The sequence below is a fragment of the Anomaloglossus baeobatrachus genome, chromosome 4 (assembly GCF_048569485.1).
Source record: "Anomaloglossus baeobatrachus isolate aAnoBae1 chromosome 4, aAnoBae1.hap1, whole genome shotgun sequence".
NCBI classification, from domain to species: Eukaryota; Metazoa; Chordata; class Amphibia; order Anura; family Aromobatidae; genus Anomaloglossus; species Anomaloglossus baeobatrachus.
The window spans coordinates 449,652,799-449,673,215 of NC_134356.1; the positions used below are offsets into that span (position 1 = coordinate 449,652,799).

Below are 20,417 nucleotides of genomic sequence, written 5' to 3' on the forward strand. Positions count from 1 at the left end.
CGCCGCGCCGCACCAAGGATCGCATCTCTATCTCTGCTGCTCAACAGTCGGGCCAGGAGAGGTCTAGGCTGCGCTCCCGGAGGAGGAGGTCTGGCCGGTACCCGGTGAGCTCTTTCTATAGCGAATGCCGCTGACAGCGTCCCATCAGGGAAAGTTTCGGAGAGCCACTTTTCCATGAACTTACATGGGTCGCTCCCTTCTGCCCTCTCCGGCATCCCCAGAATTCTTAAATTATTGCGACGCAGGCGATTTTCCAGGTCATCAGCCCTCTGCGCCCAATTGTTTGCCGCGCTTTCCAGAGAGGACAGTCTGCCCGGCGTCGCTCTTGTGTCGTCTTCCAGCGTGGAGATCCGCTGCTCGGTCTCCTTTACCCGCTCTCTCAGGTTTTGCAAGTCCAGCCGGAGGAGACCCACATCAATCTTAACCTCCTCGATTTTACCCGTCAGCGACACTTTTGAATCCTGGATCGCTGCAAGTAACTGCGACGTAACCTGCTGTAAGGTTAGCTCCTGCGATTCCTTGGATCCGGCCTCCATGCTCTCCTCCTCCTCCGCCTCACTGAATTCCCGCTCTGCCTGCTTGCCGGCGCCATCTTGCTGGGAGTCCCGAGCAAACTTCTTCAGCTTCTCAGCCGCCGCTGCGCTGCGACCTCTACTCATGGTACCGATCCGAATGCTCACCGCACCACAGGTAATCCAGAGGTGTATTTAGGCACCAATTTCGGCAGGATTAATAGTATATATCAGCGTCGGACTGCGGAGCTGCTCTCAGATGCGACCGCTCATGCTGCCTGCTGGCCACGCCCCCCCCAGCACTGTGTATTTAATGCCCATTATGTGTGTTTCACTCCACAGTGCTGCATATCTAATCCCCATTATGTCTGATACACTCCTCTGACCCCTGTATCTAATCCCAACATATCTGATCCACTACGCACAACCCAGTATCTAATCCCAGTATGTGATACAGTCTGCATATACAACCCCAGGGCGTGATACGATGAGCAGTACCAACTAACAGAATCGGCACTGCCAGTGGTCTTCGGTTTCAAACCTCAATATCACAAAATGTTTCTGCACTGTGATCCTGAACTTTATCCTCATTTATCGTTTTGGAAACGCGGAGAAGAGAGGGGACATTGCACAATGGAGCAGACCCCCCCAGGACACTTTTTCTGCAGTCCTCATCTGAGCTAGTTGTAAAATAGATTTTCATGGCAACTTTAAGCAGCTGCTCCCCCTAGTGTTTAAATGTGAACAATATCAAAACTTTTAAATCTTTTTTTTGTACTTTATATAATTGAAAATGTTAATTTTTATTTTTTTTTAAATCAAAACATTAATAACTTAAAATTTTTTCAATTGTTGAACTGTTTTTTTCCTATGGCACAATCCCTTTAAGTACATAATTGTACATTCACTAATAGATTTTTGAGAAGGCTGTTATGGAACTCCCCATTTAGGCTCTGTGCGCACTAAAAAAAAAAAAGGATTTTTCTTAAGAAATTTCTTGAGTGAAGGATTAGTGCACCTGCGTTAAAAAAATGCACCAATAACGCACCAAAAAACGCATGCGTTTTTACCGCGTTTTGGTGCATTTTGGGTGCGTTTTTTTGCAGGCTGGACAATGCGTTTTTTATGTTTAAACTTTCTTTATTAAAGTAAACAAGAGAATTTACAGGAAGAAAAAAAAAGAAGATTCAAATACGTGATTACTTCATGTCAAATTACAGAGAAGAGTATAAGCCACATCCTAACTAACACCTCTTCTCTTACTATCATAAGGCACGCATATGACATGTAACCACCTTTTATAATACAATCTCCTTCCAATTGAGAACTACGCCTCAAACAAAGTGAGGCTACTGCCGAAAACAAAAAAGAAAAGGAAAAAATTTGAAGATTTAACGAGAACCAGAGAGAAAGGAAAGTAGCAAGGGGGAAAGACAAGAAAAAGAAGAGAAGGAAAAGGGGGAGAGAAGAGCAACAGAAAGAGAGGGAGGAAGGCATGGTAGGGATTACTTCCCCAGTACTCGGGCCGCTACATTGGACTATTGTAACACGTGTCATGCGTTACCAATAAGGTTCTGAAATGGTAGAGAATCAAGAGCCAGGGTCCAGATCCTAAGAAATGTATCCACTGAGTCATTGGTTTCTGCCGTTAGGGACTCCATCCTGTGGATGATGGCCATCTCCGCATACCACTCCCTCACAGATGGCACCCCAGTAGATCTCCAGTATCTCGGGATCACCATGCGTGCCGCCGTAAGACAGTATCTCAGAAGGCCCGCTTTCTGTGATTTAAGCGATCCCGGGAGAATTGAAAGCAGCGCCATCTGAGGGGAACCCACCAACTGCTCTCCGCAAATCACAGCGTATGCTTTGAACACGGACCTCCAGAAAAGTTGTATCAATGGGCAGTCCCACCAGATATGCAGCATTGTCCCCCTTCCCCTTCCGCACCTCCAGCAGCTATCTGAGACCCCGGGAAATATTGCGTATAGAGTATCCGGGCACCTGTACCAACGGGTCAGAATCTTATAATTTTTTTCCTGTGCTGCACAGGCGATGGAAAATTTATGAGTGAGGATAAAGGACTTTTTCCAGTCCTCCTCAGGAATGGAAGTCCCCAAATCTCTATTCCACGTCTCGATATATTTAAGGTCTCCCATGTCCACCTCTGGAATCAGGAAGGAGTAAACCAGAGACAAGAGATGCCCGGGAGAATCCTCCCGCAAAAACAATTGTTCAAATTTTGTGGGCTGAGCCGCAAAAAGCCCAAGTCTGTTGTCAACCATCAAGAAGGACCTAAGTTGAAGGTATTCCAGCCAAGCCGTTGGATGCCGACCCTCTGGGAGCAAAAGGGCCGAAAAGGGGGGTACTTCCAAACCGTGCAAAGTCTGGGCTATCCGTGTGTCCTCACCCCTCCTCCAACATAATAAACGCTCGACTCCCATCCCTGGGGGGAACTCCGGGTTAGAGAAAAGCGGTGAGAGTGGACCAGGACCCCTTGAGAGAGATCCCTGCCTGCACTCAACGTCCCAGACCCTCAGGGATGCCCTGAGAAACTCCGCCTCTCCATTTATCCGTCCCCTCCGCAGTGGTGTGTCATGCACAGGAGGAACCGCAGGGGCGTTTCGGAGCAAACCTGCTCCAGACTCACCCATTGTTTAGTGCTCCTATTCAATTGCCAATCCATTAGTCTCAGCAGAAGAGACGCCTTGTGGTACTTTTTAAAGTCTGGCAACCCTGCCCCCCCTCTCCCTTACCTCTATTCAACACTCTCCTCCCCACCCGAGAGCTCCTCCCTCCCCACACAAATTTGTTAATAATTGACTGTATTCTGGTAAAGAAAAACGATGGTAGTGCTATAGGGGCCGTTTGAAAGATATATAGAAAACGAGGGAGAACATCCATCTTGATGACATTAATACGTCCAAACCAGGACAGTTTCTGTCTATCGATTTGTTTAAGATCTCTTATAGTGCGTTCCAACAACGGGAGGTAATTGAGGTGAAAAATCTTGGTACTGTCCCGTGGTACCACCACCCCCAGATAAGTCAGGGCCGATATCTGCCATCTAAAAGGAAAGTTGGATGCAATAAGGTCTACTTTCCTCCCCGGCAGAGTGAAATTCAAGGCTTCTGATTTATTATGGTTAACTTTAAAGTTGCTTATATGTCCGAAGTTCTCAATTTCCTTAACCAAGGAGGGAAAGGATATGTGGGGCTGTGTAATGTATAGGAGGAGGTCATCTGCATATATAAGGCCGCTTTACAATGATGCTCTCCCACCTCTATCCTTTTTATATCTGGGTTCTGTCTAATGGCCAAAGCCAAATGCTCCATTACGAGAACAAATAGGAGGGGGGATAAGGGACAACCCTGTCTGGTACCATTTTTTATGCTAATTGGCACAGACAAGGACCCATTTACCTTTATTCTGGCAGTCAGTGTACTATAAAGGGAGGCCACTCCTCTAAGGAACCTGTCACCTATCCCCACCTGTCTCAACGCTGCCAACATGAAACTCCAGCTGACCCAGTTGAAGGCTTTCTCCGCATCTATGGAAAGTAAACACATAGGTAGTGCCTTTGCCTTCGCCCGAGCCAGCAGAAGAAACATCTTTTTCGTGTTGTCTCTTGCCTCTCGGCCCCCCACAAAACCCACCTGGTTCGTGTGTATCACTTTTGGGAGCAAAGGTGCCAGTCTATTGGCGAGAGCTTTTGAAAAGAATTTGACATCTATATTAATCAATGATATGGGACGGTAATTGGAGACATTAACCGGGTCCTTCCCTGGCTTCGGAATTACACATATATGCGCCTCTAGAGACTGAGGAACAAAAGATACTCCAGCAGGCACTGAGTTAAAGACCAGTGTCAAAAAGGGGACAATCTGTTCCCCTAAAAACTCTAAAAAATGTAGTTGTAAAACCATCCGGTCCCGGGCTTTTACCTACTGGGGTGTCTCTGATAACCGAAGATATCTCCTCTTCCGTAAAATCGGACTCCAGCGTCTCAATTTCTGATTGCGCTAGCCTAGGCAAGGCAGTCCGCTGGACATAGTCCTCGATCTTATTATTGAGTGCCGTCGGTGACATATCAGTAAACTGACCCTTTATGTTGTATAGTTCCCCATAAAAGGCCTGGAACTCTTCAGTTATTTTAACCAGGTCCTGAATCATATGTCCTCCTCTGTCCTTAATTTTCGGGATATGATTTGTGAGTTTCCTCGGGTGAATAAACCTGGCTAATGCCCTTCCGCACTTGTCTGCATGTTCATATAAGTATCTCTGTAAATGTACCCTCTGTGCATAGTATTTTTGATCTAAGAGCCCCCTAAGTTCCTCCCCGGATCCCACCAATTCAGCGTACACCGAGGCCGATAAGGATTTTTTGTGGGATGCTTCCAAGGTCTGTATTCGCTGAACCAAAGAGGTAATCAGAGAGGCCCTCTCCCATTTAAGTCTTGATCCATGCTTTATTAATATACCCTGCACCACACATTTAAGGGCCTCCCACTGTGTCGGCAAGGCCGTCTGGTCCTGAGCGTGAATTTCCAAGAAATCACTCATCACCTGTCGTATTTCCGCTACACATAAGTCGTCTTTAAGTAGATATTCATTAAGACGTCACGTCCATGGTCGCCGCGAACCGTCTGGGAGAGTGAGTTGGACGAACACCGGTGCATGGTCCGATAGACATATAGACCCTATGGAGGCCTGGGCTCGCCATGGCATGGCGTGTTGGCTAATCCACAACATATCTATATGGCTGTAAGTTTAATGAATTGGGGAGAAATAAGAGTAATCCCTCTCTGTGGGATGCAGTGCTCTCCAAATATCAACCAATTGTAATGCTTGCAACTTTTTCCCTAGTGCCAACATCTTTTTTGTGAAATAAAAACGCCACCCCGAGGAGGTATCAATTGCCGGTTCAAAGGTGAAATTAAAGTCCCCCCCAGCTATTAAAGTCCCTTCTGCAAATTCCGCCAGCCGAGACAGGAGGGAAGAGCATGCCACAGTGGGTCTGGAGTTGGTTAAATACCAGTTAGCTACACTATATACACCCACACCAATCTAGAGCTTCAGAAATATAAATCTACCCTCAGGATCCACCAAAGAGTCGATCACGGAGAACACCAATGACTTATGAGATCAATGGAGACCACCCCGGATTTAGCAGTCGGGTTAGGGCTGTGCAACCATGTTGTGTAAAATCTATCCCTAAGAACTGGGACCTGGCCTGCTTTAAAATGGGTCTCTTGTAATAATAACACCTGAGTCCTCTGTTTATGCATAGCATAAAATATTTGCGATCACTTTTGCGGCACATTCAACCCTTTACAATTAAGGGAGCCAAAATTAAGTTGCGTCATGCCGAGCACTGGGGTCCCACACCTAAGGATAGGGGTGAATAAGGGGAAAGAGAGATGACCAGAGTAAGGAGCAAGAAACGCAGCAAGAATCAAAAAAAGATTAGGCTGTGAAATAGAGAAAAAGAAAGGGAAAACAAAGATTACAAACTGTAAGCCCAACAAATGCGGTAATTCCTGGGTATTGCTTTCAAGCGTCACTCAATCCGCGACGCGTAAACCCAAACCAGGCGTGTGCTTTCCAGGACGGAAGCCCCCCCCCTCTCCCAGGCCTCATTATAAAACCCAAACCACAGCCAAGTCCAGCTCAGATCCCCGCCCTGCAATTCCCAACCCCCCCATGATTCACCCCCCTCAGGGGAAGGAAGGGAGGGAGAAGAGAGAGGTAGAGAGAAAGAAGGAAAAAAAAACCCGGGGGAAAGGAAAAAAGGGGGAAGGGGGGAAGGAGAAAAAAAAAAAAAAGGGGGGGGACAGGAGGGGACAGAGGGCAACAGGGGGCAAGAAGAAAGGGGGAAGAGAGAGGTCGAGGAGCACGGGCCCGAAAAGAGGCGATAAAAGGCCAAAGGGGACACAGAAGGAGGAAGCGGAAGGAAACATGAAAAACGGGGGGGGGGGGGTGTTAATCATGACCATACATGTCCTATATGAAAATACTAGGAATTCTGTAAAATCATGAAACTACAAGAATCGGGGGCAGGAGGGCAAAATTGTATCGGCAGAGAGAGGGAACCGTTTCGACTCACGTCAGTTATTATATCTAGCATTAAACCTCTCCCCTGACTTCATTAACTTAAACTTAGCCCCTCAATCAGCCCTCCTTATCCAACCCCCAAATAACAATACTACTCAAGTACAGTATAAAGTGTGAGAAGCATACAAGCCCAGTCTTGACGAACATCAGTCCTTGGTAGAGGGACGACCTCCTCCTCCCGTCTTCCTCTCCCCGCGATTACTTCTTGGAGGACGCTGAGGAAGCCCCCGCGAGAATTCTCTTGGAATAGAAGGCCAGTCCTCAATTTCAACTCTGGGGAGATTCAAGGCCTCAGAAAAGGCTGTCAGATCCTCTGGTGAATGAAGAACGTGCATTCGGCCGCCACTGCGGACTTGAAGGCGAAAAGGGAAGCCCCAGCTGTACACCAAGTCCCGTGACCGAAGAAGCTCCAAAAGAGGCCGTAGTGCTCTCCTCCTCTGGAGAGTAAGACGAGAGAGGTCGGGTAGGATCTGCAACTTAATCTTTTGGAAAAGGATCGGTACCCCTTCCCGGAGCTTCAGCAGAATAGACTCCTTTTGTAAATAATGGTGGACCCGACAGATCACGTCCCGCGGGAACTCAGAGTCCGCTGGTTTGGGTCCCAAGGATCTGTGTGCTCTATCAAGTTCGATCTCTGTGGCTGGAGGGAGCCCCAATATCTTGTTGAAGATTCTTTGGAGGACACGTGGGAGTTCCCTGGAATCAATGGACTCTGGCAGACCCCGTACTCTCAAGTTATTGCGTCATCCTCTGTTCTCTGCATCGTCCAGTGCTTCAGTCAGGTAGTGGAGCTGGCGAGATTGGGTCTCTAGCAACTCTTTATGAGAGAAGTCCTTCTGCATTTCTTGTAATTGGGTCTACTGAGACAGGACCCTTGCATCTATATTCTGCACACTGGAACGCACTTCTGTCAGCTCTGATCTGCACGCCTTCTCCAATCTGGAGATATAGCCTTCCATGTCCTCTCTGGATGGGATGCTGATGATTCTTGCTCTGAGCTCCCTCAGCACCCTCAGGACACCGGAACCTTCCTGCCCCAGCCCCAGAGTGCTGACATGCTGAGAAATCTGGCTGGTGGAGTGCTCCATACTCTCCATATCTGAGCTCTGTGCCTGTCACAGCAGCTGCAGTGCCACTGAGTAGCAATGGGCTGGAGGTCCATCGAGCCCCACCCTCCTGTCCCTCCTGGAGCTCCATTGACAGTAAAGGGCTCAGGGGCAAAGTCATATCCCTCTCCCCTCCTCCAGGAGAAGTTGGAGAGTCTGCAAGGCCCAGGCCGCTCACCTGCCGCCCGTCCACCTCCTCTCCCTCTGCCAGGACCTGCTCCCAATGCTGTGAAGACACCAGAGCCTGCTCCCTCCGAGTACCTGGCTCCTCAAACCCCACTTCTCCAGCTGCACAGGATCTGTCACCGTCTGGATTCCTGCCTTCACCTTCTGCTCCTCGGGCTGTTCTCTGCTGTGGGCCTCTGACAGGTACTCCGTGCGCCCGCTCCCCCGCCGCCACTGCTGCATAGCTGACAAGGCCAGTGGCCATCTTACTTCTCTCCTGCTCCATCTGTGCCACTGTTGGTTTAGCCAGAAATCGCTGGATGCTGCCTCGATTCTGCCTGGAAAGGTGTCCCTGAGCTCCCCTCTGCCTCCTCGTGATCATAGTCCGGAATAGAGGGCCGAAAAAATTAATGTAGTAGCTGATTTCCTGGGAGATAAGGGGGAGCTGAGGCAAAGCACAACCTCACTCCCTCATGGCCAGGACACGCCCCCGACACGGCGTTTTTTAATGCTTTAACAGCAATAAATAATATAGATAATAGATAGATATTCGATAGATAGCTGGATTACTAGATAGCTAGATAATGGATAGATAGATAAATAAATAAATAATGGATAGATAGATAGACAGATAGATAGATGAATAGATAGAGTCCCTGTGAGGACACACTGCAGTTCTCACGAGCGGTAGTGTGTTCACATTACCGACCGTGAGAAATGACCTGTAATTACCTCTGCAGTCTTGTTACGAGGCTGCATTGAGTATGTTTCACACGCGGCTGCAGCAGTCTGCAAGCATCGTGGGACCTGTGTGGATTAAGCTAGAGCTGTATGTTTGGGGGTTTAACAAATGATGAAAGAGGAGGCTTTTTTGTGTTTTATTTAAAATAAAGCATTTTTCGGTGTTTGTTTATTCACTTTACTTACGGGTTAATCATGAAAGCTGTCTCATAGACGCTGCCATGATTAAGCTTGGACTTAGTGGTAGCGCATAGCTGCCATTAACTCGGTATATTACCTTGATTGTCACCGCATCACAGCAATCTGGAAGAGCCGGGGACACTCTGGGACTGTTGCATAATGGATGCGACAGTCCCAGGGCAGCTGCAGGCTGATATTTTGGGATGCGTGAGGGGGGGGCATTAACCATGGCCCTCGCCCTACCCAGCCTGAGCATACCTGCCTGCCGCTGTGTGTTTACCTCAGCTGGACGGTAAAAATACGGCGGAGCACACGTTTTTTGTTTTGTTTTTGTTTTGTTTTTTATTTTTAAAATGTACGTTTGATTTCTATGTGTATTATATATGTCTGTGTGTGAGTGTGATCTGTCTGTGTTTACTCTATGCTCCGCTTCTTCTTCCTGTCATAATGACATCACTTCCCTGCAAAACGCGGGCAGTGATGAACATTATGTCCCGAAAATGTGAAATACCGCAGGGAATAACGCGGGAAAACGCAATGAAATGCACAGAATTTGCTCCCTGCGCTATTCCATGATTACATTACAGTCAATGGCGTGAATAACGCAGTTAGCTGCAGAAAAGAAGTGACATGCTCATTCTTTTTCTCAAGAAAATCTACTGAAAGAAAAAAAACCGCAGTGTGCGGACAGCTATTTTTTTTTTTGCCATAGGTTTTGCTTGGGAATGTCTGCAGAAAGGTTACAACCATTTTCTCAAGAAATTTCTGCAGCAAAAACGCAAAAAACAAAATGCAGGTAAAAACGCAGTGTGCGCACAGGGCCTTATACAAACAAATGTGTGAGCCCTGAACAGGAATGTGTAATAAAATAATGACCTACTGTGCAAATCAACTTTTTATGCTGGATATAATTACCGTATTTTTCGGACTATAAGACGCGCCGGATTAAGACATAACCAGGTTAGGAAAACAGTAAGTGGGGAAAAATATTAATGTTAAAACTACATTGGTGATATAAAGATGTAGTGGGGTAATGTTGGTGGTCTATGGTTGTGCTCGTTTGTTGGTGCTCTAGGGTAAAAGAGGGGGTATTAATTTATTCTAAAGCAGTAGAAGTAAATTAGGAGGGTTATGAAAAAAAAAAAAATAATACATTATATACACTATCTCCAACAGTGACATATCAGGGTTCCTATACAGTTTACTTTGGTTGTCTTGTACCAAACTTCATAAAGCGCACAAGTCCATTTATTGTGGACTCCGCTATGTGCCTCACGTCTTACACGTGTAATGTCTTTCATTTATGCCATGTAAACTCCTTATACACAATTTAGCTGGCTGTACACTTTAGTGGGCTCTATGCTAATTTCCACACAATGAAGGATGCCGATTTCAGATTTTATTTTAACCAGTGTTTAGCTACTCTGATTTTCTGTGCCCTATGGAACCACACATTAAGGTGGGTAAACAAGGACAGCATCACATATGTATCTTCTATGCGACACAGACTGAGCAACGAGTGAAAATGCAGGTGATCGACGTTTGTCTGGGAGGCCCAGTGTAAAACAACTTGTTGTTATCTAGCTAGCAAGCTCAGCCTCTCCTTCACAGCATTAATTACACAGATTCAGAAAGAGAGAGCGAGAGAGAGAGAAAGAGAGAGAGAGAGAGAGAGAGAGAGAGAGAGAGAGAGAACTGTGCAGCTGCTTATTTATCTCAGCAATAGGGAAGAGCATTCATAAGTGCTGTTGTCCTATGACCTAAAGGAAGCAGTCAGGGAGGTTTGGCACTGCTGACCGTACTATAAGAAGTGTGTAAAAAGTGTCAGTCAGAAAGAAGGGAATTTTGTTTACTTACCGTAAATTCCTTTTCTTCTAGCTCCTATTGGGAGACCCAGACAATTGGGGTGTATAGCTTCTGCCTCCGGAGGCCACACAAAGTATTACACTTTAAAAAGTGTAACCCCTCCCCTCTGCCTATACACCCTCCCGTGGATCACGGGCTCCTCAGTTTTGGTGCAAAAGCAGGAAGGAGAAAACTTATAAATTGGTCTAGGGTAAATTCAATCCGAAGGATGTTCGGAGAACTGAACCATGAACCAAAAGAACAATTCAACATGAACAACATGTGTACACAAAAGAACAACCAGCCCGAAGGGAACAGGGGCGGGTGCTGGGTCTCCCAATAGGAGCTAGAAGAAAAGGAATTTACGGTAAGTAAACAAAATTCCCTTCTTCTTTGTCGCTCCATTGGGAGACCCAGACAATTGGGATGTCCAAAAGCAGTCCCTGGGTGGGTAAAAGAATACCTCAATAAAAAGAGCCGAACGGCCCTCCTCTTACAGGTGGGCAACCGCCGCCTGAAGGACTCGCCTACCTAGACTGGCGTCTGCCGAAGCATAGGTATGCACTTGATAGTGCTTCGTGAAAGTGTGCAGACTAGACCACGTCGCTGCCTGACACACCTGCTGAGCCGTAGCCCTGTGCCGCAATGCCCAGGACGCACCCACGGCTCTGGTAGAATGGGCTTTCAGCCCTGAAGGAAGCGGAAGCCCAGAAGAACGGTAGGCTTCAAGAATCGGTTCCTTGATCCACCGAGCCAAGGTTGACTTGGAAGCCTGCGAACCCTTACGCTGGCCAGCGACAAGGACAAAGAGCGCATCTGAACGACGCAGGGGCGCCGTGCGAGACACGTAGAGCCGGAGTGCTCTCACCAGATCCAAAGAGTGCAAATCCTTTTCACATTGGTGAATTGGATTAGGGCAAAATGAAGGTAAGGAGATATCCTAATTGAGATGAAAAGTAGATACCACCTTAGGGAGAAATTCCGGAACCGGACGCAGAACCACCTTATCCTGGTGAAACACCAGGAAGGGGGCTTTGCATGACAGCGCTGCAAGCTCAGACACTCTCCGGAGTGATGTAATTGCCACTAGAAAGGCCACCTTTTGCGAAAGACGTGATAAAGAGACATCCCGCAGCGGCTCGAAAGGTGGTTTCTGAAGAGCCGTTAGCACCCTGTTAAGATCCCAGGGTTCCAGCGGACGCTTGTAAGGTGGGACGATGTGGCAAACTCCCTGCAGGAACGTGCGGACCTGCGGAAGCCTGGCTAGACGCTTTTGAAAAAATACGGAGAGCGCCGATACTTGGCCCTTGAGAGAGCCGAGTGACAAACCCTTGTCCATTCCGGATTGGAGGAATGAAAGGAAAGTGGGTAAGGCAAACGGCCATGGAGAGAAACCGTTATCAGAGCACCAGGATAAGAAGATTTGCCAAGACCTGTAATAGATCTTGGCGGACGTTGGCTTCCTGGCTTGTCTCATGGTGGCAATGACATCCTGAGATAACCCTGAAGACGCTAGGAGCCAGGACTCAATGGCCACACAGTCAGGTTGAGGGCCACAGAATTCAGATGGAAAAATGGCCCTTGTGACAGCAAGTCTGGGCGGTCTGGAAGCGCCCACGGCTGACCCACCGTGAGATGCCACAGAGAGCTCTGTGATCCTGAGACCGTGCCATGAATGCCGGGACTTTGTTGTTGTGCCGTGACGCCATGAGATCGACGTCCGGCGTTCCCCAGCGGCGACAGATCTCTCGAAACACTTCTGGGTGCAGAGACCATTCCCCCGCATCCATGCCCTGACGACTGAGAAAATCTGCTTCCCAGTTTTCTACGCCCGGGATGTGAACTGCGGAGATGGTGGAGGCTGTGGCTTCCACCCACTGCAGAATCCGCCGGACTTCCTGGAAGGCTTGAAGACTGCGAGTGCCGCCTTGGTGGTTGATGTATGCGACGGCAGTGGCGTTGTCCAACTGGATACGGATCTGCCTGCCCTCCAGCCACCGCTGAAAAGCCAATAGGGCTAGATACACTGCCCTTATTTCCAGAACATTGATCTGAAGGGAAGACTCTATCGGAGTCCAGGTTCCCTGAGCCCTGTGGTGGAGAAAAACCGCTCCCCACCCTGACAGGCACGCGTCCGTGGTGACCACAGCCCAGGTTGGGGGTAGGAAGGATTTTCCCTGCGATAGAGAGTTGGGAAGGAGCCACCACTGAAGTGACGTCTTGGTTGCAAGGGAAAGAGAGACGTTCCTGTCGAGGGAAGCAGACCTCCTGTCCCAGTTGCGGAGAATGTCCCATTGGAGCTGCCGTAGATGGAATTGCGCGAACGGCACTGCCTCCATCGCTGCCACCATCTTCCCCAGGAAGTGCATGAGGCGCCTTAAGGGGTGTGACTGATTCCGAAGAAGTGATTGCACCCCTGTCTGCAGAGAAAGCTGTTTGTCTCGCGGTAGCTTGACTACCGCTGACTGTGTATGAAACTCCATCCCGAGGTAAGTCAGTGATTGGGTCGGTGTCAACTTGGATTTTGGGAAGTTGATGATCCACCCGAACTGCTGGAGAGTCGTCAGAGCGACTGTAAGGCTGTGTTGACACGCCACCCGAGAAGGGGCCCTGACTAGGAGATCGTCTAGGTAGGGAATCACCGAGTGGCCCTGAGAGTGTAGGACCGCCACGACGGATGCCATGACTTTGGTGAAAACCCGTGGGGCTGTCGCCAGGCCGAAAGGCAATGCCACGAACTGAAGGTGTTCGTCCCTGATGGCGAAACGCAAGAAGCGTTGATGTTCGGGTGCGATCGGCACGTGGAGATAAGCATCTTTGATGTCGATCGATGCTAGGAAGTCTCCTTGTGACATCGAGGCGATGACCGAGCGGAGAGATTCCATCCGAAACCTTCTGGTTCTCACGTGTCTGTTGAGCAGTTTGAGGCCCAGAACGGGACGGAATGATCCGTCCTTTTTTGGCACCACGAACAAGTTGGAGTAAAAGCCGCGACCACGTTCCTGAAGGGGAACGGGGGTCACAACTCCTTCTGTCTTCAGAGCGTCTACCGCCTGAAAAAGTGTGTCGGCCTGAGCGGGGGGCGAAGAGGTTCTGAAGAAACGAGCCGCAGGACGGGAGCTGAACTCTATCCTGTAACCGTGAGACAGAATGTCTCTCACCCATCGGTCTTGAACATGTGGCCACCAGGCGTTGCCAAAGCGGGAGAGCCTGCCACCGACCGAGGATGCGGTTGGGGGATGCCGAGAGTCATGAGGAGGCCGCCTTGGAGGCAGTGCCTCCTGCGGCCTTTTGGGGGCCTGACTTGGACCGCCACGCATAGGAGTTCCTCTGGCCTTTCTCCTGCCTGCTGGACGAAGAGGATTGGGGCTTGGCGGAGGGACGAAAGGACCGAAACCTCGATTGTATTTTCCGTTGTTGAGGTCTCTTAGGTCTGGACTGGGGTAAGGAGGAGTCCTTTCCCTTGGATTCCTTAATAATCTCATCCAATCGTTCGCCAAACAAGCGTTCGCCAGAAAACGGCCAACCGGTTAAGAACCTCTTGGAGGCCGAGTCTGCCTTCCATTCGCGCAGCCACATGGCCCTGCGGACTGCCACAGAGTTAGCGGATGCCACAGCTGTACGGCTAGCTGAGTCTAGGACTGCGTTCATGGCGTAGGAAGAAAAAGCTGACGCTTGAGAAGTCAAAGACGCAACTTGCGGAGCAGAATTACGTGTGACAGCATTAATCTCAGTCAGACAAGCCGAGATAGCTTGGAGTGCCCACACGGCTGCAAAGGCCGGGGCAAAAGACGCGCCTGTGGCCTCAAAGATGGACTTCACCAGGAGCTCTATCTGCCTGTCAGTGGCATCCTTTAGCGATGAGCCATCTGCCACCGATACCACAGATCTAGCCGCCAATCTAGAGACTGGAGGATCCACCTTGGGACATTGAGCCCACCCCTTAACGACTTCAGCGGGGAAGGGGTAACGCGTGTCAGTGAGGCGCTTAGTAAAGCGCTTGTCCGGAACCGCTCTGGGCTTCTGGACAGCGTCTCTGAAGTTAGAGTGATCGAAGAACGCACTGCGTGTACGTTTGGGGAACCGAAACTGGTGTTTCTCCTGCTGAGACGCCGACTCCTCCACAGTAGGAGGCGGGGGAGAGAGATCCAACACCTGGTTGATGGACGAGATAAGATCATTCACTAATGCGTCCCCCTCAGGTGTATCAAGGTTAAGGGCGACGTCAGGGTCAGAACCCTGAGCTGCGACGTCCGCCTCGTCCTCCAGAGAGTCCTCAAGCTGGGAACCCGAGCAGCGTGAAGAAGTCAGGGAAGATTCCCAGCGAGCCCGCTTAGCCTGTCTAGGACTGTGGTCCTGGCAGGAGTCCTCCGCGTGGGACCTAGGGCCCAACCTGGGAGCGCGCTGCGGCTCAGACCGAGAGGGGCCTGGAGGTGACGATCCAACAGGGGCCGGGGCCTGTGTAAGGACCGGTCTGGACTGCAAAGCTTCTAGCAGCTTGGCAGACCATTTGTCCATAGACTGAGCCATGGATTGTGAAAGTGACTCAGAGAGTTTCTCAGCAAAAGAGGAGAACTCTGTCCCTGCCGCCTGGACAGGGGGAGCAGGGGGGTCTACATGAGCCGAGGGGTCCACTAGTGACCGAGGCTCCGGCTGAGCAAGTGAAACAGGGGTCGAGCATTGCTCACAGTGAGGGTAGGTGGAACCCGCAGGTAACAAAGCCCCACAAGAGGTACAGGCTGCAAAAAACCCCTGTGCCTTAACAGCTTTGCTCCTTGTGGACGACATGCTGTTGTCTCCTAGGAGAATGATCACTGAGGGTATATGGGCAAAAACAGGGTATACAGCCCGACCGAACAGAAATATATATATAAATACGTATCTATTCCGGCACCCTAGGGGGGACCAGCACCGGGTGACCGGTGTGGCTTACCGACCGCTAACAAGCGGAGCGTGTGCCTCCAGATTCCCAGCTTTAGGTCCCCTGGAGCTGCAGAGCTGTTCCTGAGAATCCTCCACCGGTAGAATGCCCAAAAAATGGCTGCCGGAGGTCTCAGGGGAGGAGTGGAGCCGTGGGCGGCGCCAGGAAAGTGCGGGAATCTGGAGTCCCCACAGTGATCAGAGAAGGGGGAGGAAACATGCAGGATGCTCCAGCCCTCACATCCGACGTCAGGTCGGCAGTCCCGCCCTTACCCCTGCCGCAGCGTCCGGGAAGAAGGTGCGCTCCTGCATATTCCCCAATGGGGACACAGAGTACCTTAGCGTTGCAGGGCCCGGTCCCTGAGGTTGAATAGACTCCGGTCCGGCAGATTCCCACAGGGGCTGCGGAGGGAGCACGGTCCCAGTAAATGGCTGACCGTTCAGGATCCCACTTCTCCCAGAGCCGCTAAGGGATGGTGAAGGAGACGGCATGAGGCTCCGGCCTTTGTACCCGCAATGGGTACCTCAACCTTAACAACACCGCCGACATAGTGGGGTGAGAAGGGAACATGCCGGGGGCCCCGTGGGGGCCCTCTTTTCTTCCAACCGACATAACTAATATGAGAATGCATGAGTGGATGTGTGCCTCCTTCCACACAAAGCATAAAACTGAGGAGCCCGTGATCCACGGGAGGGTGTATAGACAGAGGGGAGGGGTTACACTTTTTAAAGTGTAATACTTTGTGTGGCCTCCGGAGGCAGAAGCTATACACCCCAATTGTCTGGGTCTCCCAATGGAGCGACAAAGAAAATACGGTATACAAATATATATTTGTTTTCATTTTTTATAGTGTTTTTATACTTTTCCAAGTAATGTTTATTTATTCTGAAATATTACAGCTTTCACCCTGCCTTTAAAGAGATTGTCCACTACTTTTACATTGATGGCCTATCCTTAGGATAGCTCATCAATGTCGGATTGGCCGGTGTCCGCCACCCCTGCCAAATCAGCTGTTCTCGGTCCCGGCGGCAGCAGCCGGAAATGCTCAGTTCCGGAGCTGCTCCATCTTTTGATAGTGGCTGCAGCCAGGTATTGCACGTTCGCCTCCTATTTAGATCAATAAGAGACGGATGTGTAGTATCCGGCCACGGCCACTATCAGAAGAAGGAGCAGCTCCGGAGCTCAGCCTTTCCGGCTGCCTGCTGCCACCCCCGGGACTGAGAACAGTTGATCGGCGGGAGTGGTGAGTGTTGGACCCCGGCTAATCAGACAATGATGACCTATGCTAAGGATAGACCATCAATGTAAAAGTAGTGGACAACCCCTTTAAGCCTCACAATATGATAATGATGAAAATTAATTGGACCAACTAGCTTTCCTAAGAATGTTGAAGGGGCTGTCCATTAGTAGTCCACCCCTTCTGATTTCACTTGTTTCCCTCAGTTACAATAAAAGATCCTGTATTCATCTCCCATTTTGGCACCGTTCCAGCGCTGTCAGTAACCGCGGTTCAGGGCTCATGTGACATTGTGATGTCTCAGGAGCCCTGCAGCCAATCACCGCCGGCTTCTCTCTCCCCACCTTCGGCTCAAATGAGCAATCAACAGGAAGTGACTGGCAGCCGCAGCATCATTTTCTGTTGGTTAACTCATTTAATCCAAAAGGTGGGGAGAGAGAAGCAGACGGTAATTGGACTTGGGGCTTATGTGACGTCACAAGGTCACATGAGCCCCAAACCACGGTTACCCACAGAGCTGGAACTGCGTCAGCATGGGAGGGGAGTACAGGGTCTTTTAATTTAACTAAGGAAAACAAGTTGAATCAAAAGGAATTGTCCTACTAGTAGACAACCCCTTTAATCCATAGGTCTAACTAAATATAGTCATGCTTTTAACACCCTCTTAAAGGGAATCTGAAAGGAGATTGAGATTGAATCTGCCCGAACCCATCCAAGGAGCATAAATGAGATACTGTGTGTTATTGCCACCGTGTATGATTTATTCTGAAACTCTGACAGCGGCTGTGGGACAATGATTCTTAAATGACAAGTCTGAGTCCTTACCAGCTTTTCAATGGGGATCGGGATGCGAAATTACCATGGGCCACCTGCCCCTGAGAAGATAACCAAGACGCTGACTCCCTGGCCAGCTTTACAAAGTATGTTTATGCTGAAATGCAGCAGCATCTTAGAATAAGTCATACATTGTAGCAATAATGCAGCCAGTGACTGTGTCTGATTCATGCTGCCTGTGGTTTGGGCAGCATTACCTGTCAGGTTCCCTTTAATAGCACTTCAGAATATTTTAATCAAAAACTCACGGCATGAACATGACCAGCCTTCGTTCTTGGGGGCATCAGCTGAGACACCTTTTCATATGAGGTTGGCAGAGGAATATCATCAGACGGAAATGTAATTTTCGCAAATTTCACAGATCCCTAGGAACATTAAAGACAGCAGAAATTACTGGAATTGGTGGAATACTATGACATTTCCAACATGCACTAAATCATAACAGGGTTCACATTTTTTTTTTTTTAGAAAAGTGAAAATAATTGCAAAACAAAAAAATACAGTTATGCCAACCTGATCAAATCTGCGTTTTCTCCAGTATTTTTTTTCTTTTTAAACAAGTTATAACCCTTTAGTGACTGAGTCATGATCAGAAGATCAGAAACTGTTCTTCCAATCATGCGCAGTGCGCCTCTCTGAAGCCAAGAACAGTACACCCCACTTAAGAAGAGCGTCAAATGTGTGAACAAAGCTGCAAGCATTGCCAATATTTCCAGATGATACCATGGACAGAGGGCCAACTCCATTTTTGCTGCTTCAAAAACACAGTATTTTACAGTACAAAGTGGATGGGATTAGGAGAAATCTCATATCCACTGTGCTTTTTTAACACTGCTTAAACTGACCTGCGGTGCGCTTTTCTAATCTGTAATTTCCCCATAGATTTGGATTAGAAGTAGAAATTCGGTGAGGGTGCAGAAATTCTGCAGCGTCAAAGACTGAACGCATACTAATCATACGAACGTAGCTTAAAGGAGTTGTCCGACATACACTCTAAAAAATGTTTTAAGCTAATCAGTGCTGTATTGTCATATAAATCACCCCTACATTAGTTTTGTTTTTTAACTTTTGTTCCTCTTGAATTATCCCTTTATCTCTGCAGCTCTTTGTTTACCTGCAGCTCAAGCAAACTTGACTTGTTGCTATCCTTGGTTGCCAACCTCAGTCAGAGCTATCACCGCCCGGCCTCAGTGTCCAGCCCCGCCCCCTGCCCAGCCATTGGCTGTCAGTATTCTGCTCAGAACAGACCTCTAGGACAGCACAATATAGGCACATATAATGTAGTATTGTGCCCATCCTTGTGCTCATCGTATAGTAATGCCCCCAACCTGTAATGTGCCCCATCCTTGTGCCCATGCTATAGTACTGTGCCCCATCCTTGTGCCCATGCTATAGTACTGTGCCCCATCCTTGTGCCCATACTATAATACTGTGCCCCATCCTTGTGCCCATCCTCCTCATCCTATAGTAATGGCCCCTTTCCTTCTCCTCTTCTGTCATGTAGTAGTTTCCCCTATTCTGCCATACTTCACACATTCAAAAAAAAACAAAAAACAGACAAATCCTTCCCACCTGTCCTCGTTCCCTCGGTGTCCTGCTTCTGACAGCGCTTTACATCAAAGGACAGATTTCCGGGCGCTGTACAGAGCGAGTTCTCTATGCATCTTCTCCAGTGATCAGCTGCTGCCTCTGATTGGCCAGCGGCTGATCATTGCATTAGCTGTATACAGAGCTCCTATCTGAGCAGCACCGTGGAAATCGGTCCTCTCATATAAAGCGCTGTCAGCTGCAACCCCCTTGATGAACGCTGCCGCAGCAGGGGCTGCAGCTGACAGAGGAGAGATTCCCGGGCGCTGCTCAGACGCGAGCTCTGTATGCAGCTGTCCAGTTTCCTCAGATGCATCAGCTGCTGCCTCTGATATGTGGGAGGGTGCGGGGAAGGGGGGGCGGGCACTCCACGCACGGTACCTGCCCAGCAGGGCGGCAACATGCAGTGGCGGTTTTGCATGTCAACATGGTCCAGCCCCTGTTGACATGAAATCACAGGAAGCAGCAAAATCACGGCACGAGAGGTCACATGACTGCTCTGATCCGGGGGAGAGGAGCTGACAGCAGTCACTATCTACTTACCTGCCCCAATGTAGCCCCATAGTGAAATTACAAAAAAAGGCAAAATAAGCCGGATAATCCCTTTAACAGATGCAGCAAAACAATCTGTATATAAAAAAACAAACAGTCTCTAAACGCATACTATATAGAACATATACATAGGGTATAACAAATTTAATACAATACATAGTATAATCATATATCTTGTATTCTAGTGAATTGGATGAGATAGAAACAACAATTCTTAATTTTTTTACCATTTTGAGAAGGCATTTCTCCAGCTTAAAGGTCAAATCAGGGATAAACTTTCCCCCCAAAATGCTGGTGATCTCATGGACAGTGTATAATGGAGGGTAATTCTTCACATAAGTTTGGCATGCCTTCACCATTTCCTAGAAGAAACAGAGAAAAAAAAAAAATCAATAAAACACGGGGCACTAGTGCGATGCTCGCATGACACTCGGCTCTCGCTGGCAGCACAGCAGGAGCAGAGTGTCATGCTACATCCCTGCACTGCAGTCCGACTGTGCGAGCGAACCTCAGCTGCGGGGGGTGGGGCCAGCGCTGCGGAGGGGCGGCATTTCTCTCCCTCTCTCCTCTGTTGTCGGCTATTGCGATTCTCGCTCTGCACGTGCAGTACACCGGTGTACCAC

At 49.0% G+C, this 20,417-nt stretch overlaps 1 protein-coding gene across 1 annotated transcript in view; it reads right to left on the minus strand.

Moving 5' to 3' along the window:
- ICE2 (interactor of little elongation complex ELL subunit 2) overlaps positions 1-20,417 on the minus strand; it is a 172,995-nt gene that overhangs the window by 101,517 nt on the left and 51,061 nt on the right. Inside the window, exons 5-6 of the mRNA XM_075345592.1 lie at positions 20,022-20,156; positions 17,904-18,020 (exon numbers count right to left, since the gene is read on the minus strand). Of these exons, the coding sequence (XP_075201707.1) occupies positions 17,904-18,020; positions 20,022-20,156 (252 nt within the window). The remainder of the gene's footprint in view (positions 1-17,903; positions 18,021-20,021; positions 20,157-20,417) is intronic.